The following is a 12,908-nucleotide window of genomic DNA, read 5'->3' on the forward strand; positions in this document are numbered from 1 at the left end:
CATTCTCTTAATATTTTCTTTTACAGAGTAGAAAGTTTTAATTTTAATGAAGTCAGGCTATCAACTATTTCTTTAATGGATTATGCCTTTGGTGTTGAATATTAAAAGTCTTTTCCATAACTGAGGTTTTCTAGGTTTTCTCCTATGTTAGTTATCTTCTAGAAGGTTTATATAAGTTTTGCATTTTACATTTATGTCCGTTATCCATTTTGAGTTGATTTTTATAAAAGGCATAAGGTCTTTGTCTTAATTTTTCATTTTATGCATGTGGATGTTTAGTTGTTCCAGCAGCATTTGTTGAAAAGACTGTTTTATCTTTGTTCCATTGTACTGCCTTTGATCTTTTGTCAAAGATCAGTCATGGGTTATTTCTATGAGTTTATTTCTAGGCTTTCTATCTGTTCCATTGCTCTATTTATTCTTTCAATAGTACCACACTGCGTTGGTTACTCTAGCTTAATAGTTAAGTATTGAAGTTGGGTATAACCAGTCGTCCAGTTTTGTTTTCCGGTATTGTGTTAGATTCTGGATTTTTGCCTCCCTGTGTAAAATTTAGAATTAGTTTGTCTCTACAAAATAACTTGCTGGGGTTTTGTTTGAGCTTGCCAATATTGAATTTTCCTGTTCATTAGCTAAGAATATTTCTCCATTTATTTAGTTTTTCTTTGATCTCTTTCATCAGAGTTTTGTAGTTTCCCTCTTATAGATATAGTACTTTCTTATTAGACTTATGCCTAAGTATTTCATTTTGAGGGGAGCTAATGTAAATATATTGTGTTTTTAATTTCAAATTCCATGTGTTTATTGCTTGTATATAGGAAAGTGATTGACTTTTGTGTATTAAACTTGTATCCTGCAACCCTTCTATAATTGTTTGTTAGGTCCAGGAATTTTTTGTTGATTCTTTTGGGTTTTATATATAAACAGTGATGTCATGTCATCTGTGAACAAATACAGTTTTATTTTTGTGTTCCCAATCTGTATACCTTTTATTTCCTTTTCTTGTTTTGTTGCATTAGCTAGGAGTTCCTTCAAGATGTTGAAAAGGAGTGGTGAAGGGCTCCCAGGTGGCTCAGTCAGTTAAGTGACCAACTTTAGCCCCACATCTGACTCTTTGCTATCAGCACAGAACCTGCTTTGGATCCTCTGCCCTCCCCTGCCCTACCCCTCTGCTGCTTGTGTTCTCTACCTCTCTCTCAAAAAATAAATAAACATACTTAAAAAAAAAAAGAAAAAGGAGTGGTGAAAGATAGTCTGGCCTTGTTCCTGGTCTTAGCATGGTAGCTTCAAATGTCTCACCACTTAGTATGATGTAGGTTTTTGTCGGTATCCTTTATCAAGATGAGGAAATTCTCTTCTGTGCTTTATTTGTCTAGAATTTTTTTCATGAATAGATATTGGGTTTTGTCATATACTTTTTCTACATCTATTGGTATGATCATTTGATTTTTCTTTGTCAGCTTTGATGTGATGGGTTACATTTATTGGTTTTTGTTTTTTGTTTTATTTTATCATTTTATTTATTTTTCATCATAAGTGTACTCTTTAATTCCCACCCCCTATTTCTTAAAACACATTTTTAAAAATATTTATTTTTGAAAGAGAGAGAGAGAGAGTGCAAGCAGGGGAGAGGCAGAGAGAGTGGGAAACATAGAATCTGAAGCAGGCATGTTAGTACAGAGCCAGACACAGGGTTCAAACACACGAACCAAGATCATGACCTAAGCCGAAGTCAGACACTTAACTGACTGAGCCACCCAGGCGCGCCCCTCCCCCCCAACCCAGTCTCCTATTTCACCCATCTCCCTACCCACCTCCTTTCTGGTAACCATCAGTTCTCTATATTTAAGAGTCTGTTTCTTGGTTTGTCTCCGCCCATCTCTTTTTTCCTTTGCTTATTTGTTTTGTTTCTTAAATTCCACATGTGAGTGAGATCATATGGTATTTGTCTTTCTCTGACTGACTTACTTTGCCTAACATTATACCCTCCAGCTCTATCCATATGTTGTTGCAACTGGCAAGATTTCATTCTTGTTTTGTGGTTGAATAATATTCTATTGTATGTGTCCTCTTTATCCATTCATCTATTGATAGACACCTGATAGGCTTCCATATCTTGGCTTTTGTAAATAATGCTGCAATAAAAATAGAGGTGCACGTATCCCTTTGAATTAGCGTTTTCATATTTTTTGGGTAAATACCCAGTAGTGCGACTCCTGGGTCATAGGGTAGTTCTAGTTTTAATTCTTTGAGGAACCTCCATTCCATTTTCTACAGTGGCTGCACAAGTTTGCATTCCCACCAATCGTGCAAGAAGGTTCCTGTTTATCCACATCCTTGTCAACACTTGTAGTTTCTTGCGTTGTTGATTTTAGTCATTCTGACAGGTTTGAGGTGATGTTTCATTGTAGTTTTCATTTGCATTTCCCTAATGATGAGTGATGTTGAGTATTTTTTATGTGTCTATTGGCCATCTCTATCTCTTCTTTGGAGAAATATCTGTTCATGTCTTCTGCCCATTTTTAATTGGATTGTTTTTGGGGTATTGAGTTGTATCACGTCTTTATATATTTATACAGATATTTTATGTATTTTGGTTACTAGCCATTTATCTGATATGCCATTTGCAGATATCTCCTCCCATTCAGTAGACTGTATTTTACTTTTGTTATTTCCTTCACTGTACAGAGGCCTTTTATTTTGATGTAGTCCCAATAGTTTATTTTTGCTTTTATTTCCTTTGCCTTAGGAGACATATCTAGAAAACTATTGCTATGGCTGATGTCTGAGAGACTACTGCCTGTGCTCTCTTCAGGGGTTTTTATGGTTTCAGGTTTCACATTTAGGTGTTTAATCCATTCTGAGTTTATTTTTTGTGTATGGTGAAAGAAAGTGATCTAGTTTCATTCTTTTGCATGTGGCTGTCCAATTTCCCAACACCATTTGTTGAAGAGATTGTCTTTTTCCCATTGTATGTTCTTTCCTCCTTTGTCAAAGATTAATTGACCATATAATTGTGGGTTTACTTCTGGGTTTTCTATTCTATTCCAATGATCTATGCTTTTTTTTTTTTTTTAATGCTAGTACCATACTTTCTTAATTACCACCACTTTGTAATATAACTCGAGATCTGGAATTGTGATACCTTCAGTTTAGTTTTTCTTTTTCAAGATTTCTTGGGCTATTTGAGGTCTTTTGTGGCTCCACAAATTTTAGGATTGTTTTTTCTAGTTCTGTGAAAAATGCTGTTGGTATTTTGATAAGGATTGTATTAAGTTTGTAAATTGCTTTGAGCAGTATAGATATTTTAACAATATTTGTTTTTTCCAATTCATGAGCATGGAATGTCTTTCTTTGTGTCACCTTGACTTTCTGTAGTTTTTAGAGTACACATCTTTCACCTCTTTGGTTAAGTTCATTCCTAGGTGTTTTATTGTTTTTGATGTAGTTGTAAATGGAATTGTCTTAATTTCACTTTCTGCTGCTTCATTACTAGTGTATAGGAATGCAACAGATTTCTGTCCATTTATTTTTGTATCCTGTGACTTTACTCAATTCATTTATCCATTTGAGTATTTTTTTGTGTGTGTGGATTCTTAAGGGTTTTCTCTATATAGTATCATATCATCTGCAAATAAGGAGACTTTTACTTCTTATCAATTTGGATGACTTTTATTTATGTTCTCTGATTGCTGTGGCTAAGACCACCAGTACTATGTTGAATAAAAGTGGTGAGAGTAGATACCCTGTTTTGTTCCTGACCTTAGGGGAAAGCTGTCAGTTATATTAATTGATTTTTGAAATGTTGAACCAGCCTTGAATAGCTGGGATAAATTCCACTTAATACAATTTTTTGAGTGTTAAATTTTATTTATAAATATTTTGTTGAGGGTTTTTGCATCTGTATGTTCATAAGAGATATTAATATTAGTCTATAGTTTTTTTGTGATATTTTCATCTGGTTTTGGCATTAGGGTAATGCTGGCCTTACAGAATGAGTTAGGAAGTATTCCTTCTGCGTCTGTCTTCTGGAAGAGATTTGAGAGAATTGGTATAATTCTTCCTTAAATGTTTGGTGTAGGATTCACCAGTGAACCTGCCTGGGCCTGGTGCTTTCTGTTTTGGAAAGTTATTAATTATTGATCCAATTTCGTTAAGAGATATAGGCCTATTCACATTGTTTCTTTTTGTGTGAGTTTTAGCAGACTATATCTTTCAAGGAATTGGCTCATTTCACCTAGGTCATCAAATTTGTGGGTAGAGGTGTTCACAGTATTCCTTTATTATCCTTTTAATGTCCATGGGCTCTAAAGTGATGTCCCCTTTTTCATTTCTGATATTAATAACCTGTGTCGTCTCTCCTAGCTAGAGGCCTATTGAATTTATTGCTCTTTTCAAAGAAATCGTTTTTGGTTTCATTGATTTTCTGTATTGGTTTCCTGTTTTCAATTTCACTGATTTCTGCCTTCATTCTTATTTCATTTCTTCTACCTATTTGGGACTTAATTTGCTCTCCCTTTTCTAGTTATGTAAGGTAGAAACTTAAAGTATTGATTTTAGGTTTTCTTTTCTTTTCTAATATATGCATTCAGTGCTACAAATTTCCGTGTAAGCACTGCTTTCATTGTATCTCACAAATTTTAAGCTGTGGGTTCATTTTTGTTTAGTTCAAAACATTTAAAAATTTCTCTTAAGATTTCTTCTTTGACTCATGTGTTATTTAAAAGTCTGTTAATTAATCTCTACACATTTTACAGTTTTCCAGTGATCTCTCTGCTATTAATTTCATGTTTAATTCTGTTGTGTTCTGAGAGCAGGCATTACATGATTTCTATTCTTTTATTTAAAAAAAAAATTTTTTTTAACGTTTATTTTTGAGACAGAGAGAGACAGAGCATGAACGGGGGAGGGTCAGAGAGAGGGAGACACAGAATCCGAAACAGGCTCCAGGCTCTGAGCTGTCAGCACAGAGCCCGACGCGGGGCTCGAACTCATGGACTGCGAGGACAGGACCTGAGCCGAAGTCGGCCGCTCAACCGACTGAGCCACCCAGGCGCCCCTGATTTCTATTCTTTTAAATTTGTGAAGGTGGGCTTTATAGTCGAGAATATGGTTAGTCTGGGTGAATGTACCATGTGAACTTGAGAAGAATGTATATTTTGCTCCATTGTGTGTTATTTTTATGTTAGTCATTTGTAACCCAAAATGTGTAAGAGCTGAAAAAAACAACAAGGATTTATTCACTTTAAAAATCTTTAATTAAAAAAAATCTTTAATTAAATTTAATCAGACTTCTTTCATAAATGAGATAATTAAAAAGTAAATATATAATAAAACTAAGTTTAAAAATCTTTTTCATTCTTTTCAATTTCTTCTTTTATTTGTATTATCTAAATCTAGGTACTAGACTTTTATAATAAGAAAAGATACACCATTTGTGAATGTGGCACTAGTAGTAAACCAAATGATGATAATTTTAGAGAGTTACAGACCAAAAGAGTTTGTGCTAGTTTTGTTGGGAAGCATTAGTTCTCTACACAGGCAAACCTTGTTTTATTGCACTTTGCTTATTGTACTTTGTAGTTACTGTGTTGTTTTTTGTTTTTGTTTTTGTTTTTAATAATTTGAAGGTTCAAGACCAGTGGAGGAAGGAAGTAACTGCAGATGTGGTAGAAATAACAAGAGAACTAGAATTAGAAATGAAGCCTGAAGATGTGACTGAGTTGTTGAAATCTCATGATAGAACTTTACTGGATGAGGAGTTGCTTCTTACGGATGAGCAGAGAAAGATGGTTTCTTGAGATGGGTTTTTATGTCTTCACTCCTGGTGAAGATGCTGTGAGGATTGTTGAAAGGACAACAAAGGATTTAGATAATACATAAACTTAGTTGCTAAAGTGTTGGCCGGGTTTGAGAGCTTAGACTCCCAATTTTGAAAGAAATTCTACTGTGGGTAAAATGCTATTAAACAGCATTGCATGCTACCGAGAAATTGTTCATGAAGGGAAGAGTCCTATCAATGCAGCCGACTTCACTGTTGCCTTATTTTGCTAAATTGCTGCAGCCACCCCAGCCTTTAGCAGCCACCACCCTGATCAGTCAGCAGCCATGACACTGAGGTAGGACCCCCCCACTAGCAAAAAGATTATGACTCCATTAAAAGTTCACATGATGGTTAGCATTTTAAAAATATTTCTAAGTTTAAGTATGAACATTTTTTTTAAACAATGTTATTGTACATTTAATAGGCTACATTATGGTGTAAATACAACTTTATATACACTAGGAAACCAAAAGTTTCATTTGACTCTTTATTGTGATACTTGCTTCATTACTGTGGTCTGGAACCAAACCCAAAGTGTCTTTGAGGAATGTCTGTACTGAGTTCAATTTTAGCCATAATTGGTGGGGAAGTGCTAAAACCACAGTGGCCTATTTGTAGCAGTGTGCTGGCTTCACAGCCTTAATACCATCAAAACTTAAGTGGCATTTATATGCATTACATAAATACATTCACAACCACAAATGCATTATTTGAAAGAAATATTACAGTTAAGAAACTGACACAGGGGCGCCTGGGTGGCGCAGTCGGTTAAGCGTCCGACTTCAACCAGGTCACGATCTCGCGGTCCGTGGGTTCGAGCCCCGCATCGGGCTCTGGGCTGATGGCTCAGAGCCTGGAGCCTGTTTCCGATTCTGTGTCTCCCTCTCTCTCTGCCCCTCCCCCGTTCATGCTCTGTCTCTCTCTGTCCCAAAAATAAATAAACGTTGAAAAAAAAAAATAAAAAAAAAAAAAAAGAAACTGACACAAGCAGATCTTCAGGTTTTCGTATGGAATCATTGGGCTTTGTTACTTTCTTTTAAAGTCTCATTTCATGTTACTAACATTAAAAAAAACTACAGACAAATGACAAGACAAAGGTGTTGGCTTGGAGATGTTGGATAAATCTGTAGCAAGGAAGGTAGTTTATGTAATACTTTCTGACAACACCATAGCTTGATATATTTAGGAACAGTTTAGTGATACAGAAGACCAACTCTTGGACAAATAAGGATAGCAAAGTAATTTTTGTTACAGTTGGATGACCCATTGATTTTAATATGACAGTGATATGAAGGCAGAATTTATTTTTCAACTTTCTTGCTGACAAACACAACTTACTCTAAATCATGTAAAACTTGGAAGAGTTAACAAATCAACAAATGTGGCTTGGAGTTTTGCTTTGCTTTTGTGGGGAGGAGTATGTTCTGATTAAAGAGAGACGGTGACAAAAAAATGTTGAAACTTGTGCCATAATGTAAATCATTCCAATTTTAGTATATGTGCTGCCAAAGTGAGCACATACCATAATGTAAATCAATGTCCTGCTTCCCTTCATTGAGAAAGCTGTGCTATATCAGCTAAATTAACAGTAGTTCACTTAAAGTATGAATTGTAATTTTTGATATTTAAAAAAACTGATAGTTTGGAAGCTAAACTAGTCAACTGTTACTGTGTGCTAAGGTATATAATAATTTTCAAAGGGAAATTTTCAGATAAAAGTACTTGAACTTTGGGAAGAATGCTTCATGTTTTTGCGAGATAAGCAACCATTTTGGTCCCCAGCTTTGTAAATATGCGAATTAGACTTATTTGCCTGATAGCCTTATTCTTTTTTAAAAATGATCTTAGCCTTCCATGCAAGGAAACTTGTCAGATGTTTTTAATGTTATATAATATCATAGGACAAAAATGAAAGTTAGAAATTTTGGGAGAAAGTTTCCACAAATTGTTATGGGTTTTACAGTATAGTAACAATTATCAGTAAAGTAGTGATGAGTTTTGTAGTGCACGTTTTATAAAATGTTAAAATCAAATACCTTACAAATTTGGTAAGACGCACTTAAAATTTTTTTATTAAAAGAAAACCCACACATAGGAAATTAATAGATCAGGAATCCATTTTTTTCATCAAAAGCTATTTCAGATTTAACTATAATTTTGATGGATAAATTACTGGTGTTGGCTACCAATGAACAATTAAAGACAGAGTTTAAAAAGCATAATTTTCTGGATTTGGGGTGAAAGTTAAAAATTAGTATCTTGAGCTGAAATCGCTTTAAAGTATCTTCTGTTCCTGTCAACATACATCTATGAAACCAGGTTTCCTGTTATGAGTGCTATTGAAACAAAACACAGAAGTAGTTTAGATATATCTTGTCCCTTGTGGGTAGCATTGTCATCAATTTAACCTAGAACAGGTCAGTTAGCTTCGTGGTAACCAGCTTCTGAGAGAGCTCCCAGGATGCCCTACCTCCTGGTATTTACATCTTTGTAATCCCCTTCCTGCAGTAGAGGGGCGATGTGATAGTATGTCACTTCTAAGATTAGGTCATAGCAGATACTGCAGTGTCTGTCTTGCTTGCCATGTTCCTTTCTCTCTGGAAGCCAGCTGCCATGTTGTAAACAGCCCAGTGGAGAGGCCTACCTGCTGAGGAACTGAGGCTTTTGGTCAACAGCCAATAGGAAACTGAGGCCTTTTGCCATCAGCCATGTGAGTGAGCGTAAAGGCAAATTCTCTAGCCCAGTCAGGCCTTCAGATGACTGTAGCCCTGACAGAAACCTCACAAAAGACCACCCAGCTAAACCGCTTCCAGATTCCTGACCAACAGATATTAATTGTGAGATTGTTAGTGTGTGTTGTCTTAAGCCATTAGGTTTTGGTGTAATTTTTAATGCAGTAATAGATAACTAATACAAAAAACAAGCAACCTCATATTGCATTAAAAACTTTAAATATTAGCATATATGCTATTAGTTCAGAGACTGTGAATTGGTATTTAATATGAAGAGTTGCTATTTCACGCATCACTTTGGGTTAAATTAGAGTTATGAAATGATGAAAGTTAGTGCGATAACTTTTCTATGATTGCCTATATGCATACTTCAGTGAAAATACACGATTTTTTGTGATTCTTTTTTCTGTTCAGTCTAAATATATTATTGAAATATAATTTAATGGGTGTGGCTAATAAAACATTGGACTTGTGGGGCGCCTGGGTGGCGCAGTCGGTTAAGTGTCCGACTTCAGCCAGGTCACGATCTCGCGGTCTGTGAGTTCGAGCCCCGCGTCGGGCTCTGGGCTGATGGCTCAGAGCCTGGAGCCTGTTTCTGATTCTGTGTCTCCCTCTCTCTCTGCCCCTCGCCCGTCCATGCTCTGTCTCTCTCTGTCCCAAAAATAAATAAACGTTGAAAAAAAAAATTTAAAATAAAAAAAAACATTGGACTTGTATTTTATATGGCCTTTTTTTTACTTTTATTTTTCCACTAGTTCATTTTTATTTGATCTTATGAAAGTATTGGTCCATGATGGTTTGGAATTTAGAAAAAAGAAAGAAAAAAGGAAAAACAAAGTGTGTGGTTTTTTTGTTTTTTGTTTTTTTTAACCACAGGTAGTCTTCATTAAGTCTCCTGTCATTGTTCTCCTAGTACCAGACACTTACTGTGTTGGTCATCTTGCCTTATGATAATTGGTTATATTCCCTGCTAAACTGAAAGCTCCCTGAAATTTCGGCAGAGGCCATGTCTTTGTTTGCTGTTACATCTTTAGTACCCAGAACAGTGTCCGGTACTTAGCAGCTACTCAGTAGATAGTGGTCAAAAGAATTAACCTTTTTTTTTTTTTTCCAATGTGTTGGAATAATGATTAACTTCTTTAGTTATATATGAGTTGGCTACTATGACCACGTATTCTTGGGGAGTGGTAATTATTTATGGTGAATAGAAAATATTCTTGGCGTTTTTCTTGCTGAGTGTTAGATTCTTTTATAAAATACAGCTTTTTATTTCCACAGCACAACTACTGCCTCTGAAGAAGATGTCTCAAGTAGATATCCCCGAACAGATAGAAGTGGGTTCAGCAGATATAATAGGGATGCAAATGCTTCAGGTAATTTGGTCTCAAGTAGCATGTTGGAAAAGAAAATTGAAGATCTTGAAAAGGTATGAATTACAAATTATTTAAGATTGATACAATTAATATGCTGTTGAGATTCCTTTTTTTTTTTTTAACTTTCATAGCATTTGAAAATAATCTGAAATTTGTGTGCGACAGAGTGCCAACAAAGTGAAAAGAATGAGAGGCACTAGTGGAAGATATCATTAGTGTTAATTGGTATTTCCATATATAGTCAAGTAGCAGCATTGAACTACTGTCTTAAATATATATTTTCCAGATGCATTAGTGGTTAATACTTTCCTATTCAATGCTGTTGATGTTAAAACTTTTAGAAATGGAGCCAATTCTTGTATTCCTTAATATTTAATTGACACTCCCATTCTGCCAAGGGTTACCTCTAATATGTTAAAGACAGTCTTTGTCTTTGTCTTCAAAATGTTATGTCTATGCTGACAATATATACTACTATGTGTATTATATTATCTGTACAGTTTATCATATGTAGACTTTCTTCTGGGTTCTGGTTAAAGCCTAGAACCATCTTTGGTGTTTGAAACAATTGTCAGAATAAACCTGTTCAGAAGTATCTTTGAAAACAAGTCAGATGCACATTGGTATAAATTTATTAACCATATGATCTCAGGTTTTTTCCTGTAGACATTTAGCCCATAAAATTGATAATGGTCCTGAATTACTTTCTGATTGTTGAAAATATGGTTTTTGCTGAGTTGAAATTATTCCCTGTGATATAAAGATTATTTTAAGCAGAAATTTAATGAAGAAAAAATTTTATACCATTATGATCGTTTATAGTTCACATCTCAACTTTGATACCAGTTTCTGTGGGTTTAAGTAAAAAACTTTTAAGGAGTGCCTAGGTGGCTCAGTCAGTTAAACGTCCCACTTCGGCTTGGGTCATGATCTTACGGTTCGTGAGTTTGAGCCCTGCATCTGGTTCTGTGCTGACAGCTCAGAGGCTGGAGCCTGCTTCGATTCTTTGTCTCCCTCACTCTCTTCCCCTCCCCCACTAACACTCTGTCTCTCTCTGTCTCAAAAATACATAAATAAACATTAAAAAAATAACAAATGAAAATTTCAAGGAACACATCTAGTCTCATAGGTTTCAAGGGTTTCTTTAGAAAGGTTTTTAAAGTTCCACAGGAGTTTGGATACAGTTGCTAGTAATTTGGCAGCCTCTGATTAATGAGGCCGGCTGACTGCTTTTTCTAAGGGTTAGTAGGAAAGAAGTTAAATTCTCAGACGTTTTCCAGTTCTGCTTTCCTTTTGCCCCCAAAGTAGTCAACCCAGCCCAAGGACCTGGATTCTAAATTTTTTTTTTAATGTTTATTTATTTTTGAGACAGAGAGAGACAGAGCATGAACGGGGGAGGGGCAGAGAGAGAGGGAGACACAGAATCGGAAACAGGCTCCAGGCTCTGAGCTGTCAGCACAGAGCCTGACGCGGGGCTCGAACTCACCGACCGCGAGATTGTGACCTGAGCCGAAGTCGGACGCTTAACTGACTGAGCCACCCAGGCGCCCCCAAGGACCTGGATTCTAAATAGTATTTTTTGAAAAAGGTGTTACATTTTTTAAAGAAGAAAAGTTTAAAAACCAGTCATCTGTTTCAGGTCTTTTATTTTACCCATTAACTGGCAGAGCCACAAGTAAAATTGAAGACGATTATTTTTCTGTTTAGAACTTTCCATGAAACCATCTCCTTTTCTTAAACTTTGTATTTTGGGGGCTCCTGGGTAGCTCATTTGGTTAAGCCTCAGACTTCAGGTCATGATCTCATGGTTCATGAGTTCGAGTCCCACATCTGCTGGCTCTGTACTGACACCTCGGAGCCTGGAGCCTGCTTTGGAGTCTGTCTCCCTGTCTTTCTGCCCCTCCCCAGCTCATACTCTGTCTGCTGTCTGTCTCTCTCTTAAAAATAAAATAAACAATAAAAAAATTTTGAAATCCCTGTATTTCAAATAAAAAGCTTGAATTTCCTCAAACAGGATGTTATCCATTAAAAAATATAAGGTATTTCATTACTAAGGGTGGTGATAAACTAAAGAGGGTAAATCATTGGGTTATTAGTATGTGTTAAAGAATTGTGTAAATATAGATTTAACACAACTCCTGTATTCCTCTCATTCTTTGGGTCTTTCCTGGATGGGTTATTCCCTCCCTTAGCAAGTGACTTAAGAAATGCATTGGAAATCTTCATATGTCTAAGGTACTTCATCAGACGTGGCAGATAGGTGTCATTTAAGGTTAAAAGCAACCACTTACCTCCCAATTAATGCTTTGTAATTATATCTACCAGGAAGTAGTAAGAGAAAGACAAGAAAACTTAAGACTTGTGAGACTAATGCAAGATAAAGAGGAAATGATTGGAAAACTCAAGGAAGAAATTGATTTGTTAAATAGAGTGAGTATTCATATGTTTCACTTGTATGGTTTCTTTTTTATTTTTCCCGGCAATTGGGTGAAAATACATATATATGAAAAGATTATTTAAATTCATTATTTTGATAATGAAATGGTAATTTGTGGTAATAAGAACCATCATTTCATTCTATAAGTGGATTTCCTCTGGCCAGTTATCAGTTGTATTCAGTTAATACTATTCTTTGGGTGATGGACTGATGAACAGATTTGTTCAGTGTTTTGTTAGTCTGGAGGTGAGAGGCTTGGTCACCACCACACATCAAAAAGAGTGTTGGCACATAGTTGCTTCAGTGAAGAATTAAACTTGCTACTTTCTTGACATAGAAACTCCAGATGTCTTTGTGTATATTTTCACCAACTTTTCCCTCCAGTTATATAGAGGTATCTCTTACTTTAGGTTTAGGGTTACCTCAAGGTCTCAATTAGTACTGTTTGTTGCTTTTTCTTGTTTTCAGCCCTACAATTTACTTTTTGCTTAAGAATCAGGTCTTACTGCTAGGCCATACTTAGGTAATGGTGATGAGAAGAG

General features: G+C 35.7%; 1 protein-coding gene across 2 annotated transcripts in view; it reads left to right on the top strand.

Annotated features, from left to right (window-relative positions):
* The window catches only part of PAWR (pro-apoptotic WT1 regulator), a 144,867-nt gene that overhangs the window by 114,820 nt on the left and 17,139 nt on the right, over positions 1 to 12,908 (top strand). For both annotated transcript variants that reach the window (XR_005795410.1, XM_040491351.1), the window contains exons 5-6: positions 9,835 to 9,982; positions 12,255 to 12,359. Coding sequence is in view for 1 of the 2 variants with exons in the window: in XM_040491351.1 (XP_040347285.1) it covers positions 9,835 to 9,982; positions 12,255 to 12,359 (253 nt within the window). In the remaining variant the exon portion in view is untranslated. The remainder of the gene's footprint in view (positions 1 to 9,834; positions 9,983 to 12,254; positions 12,360 to 12,908) is intronic.

Source organism: Herpailurus yagouaroundi, unplaced genomic scaffold (assembly GCF_014898765.1).
Source record: "Herpailurus yagouaroundi ecotype Mexico unplaced genomic scaffold, PumYag 182, whole genome shotgun sequence".
Classification (NCBI taxonomy): Eukaryota; Metazoa; Chordata; class Mammalia; order Carnivora; family Felidae; genus Herpailurus; species Herpailurus yagouaroundi.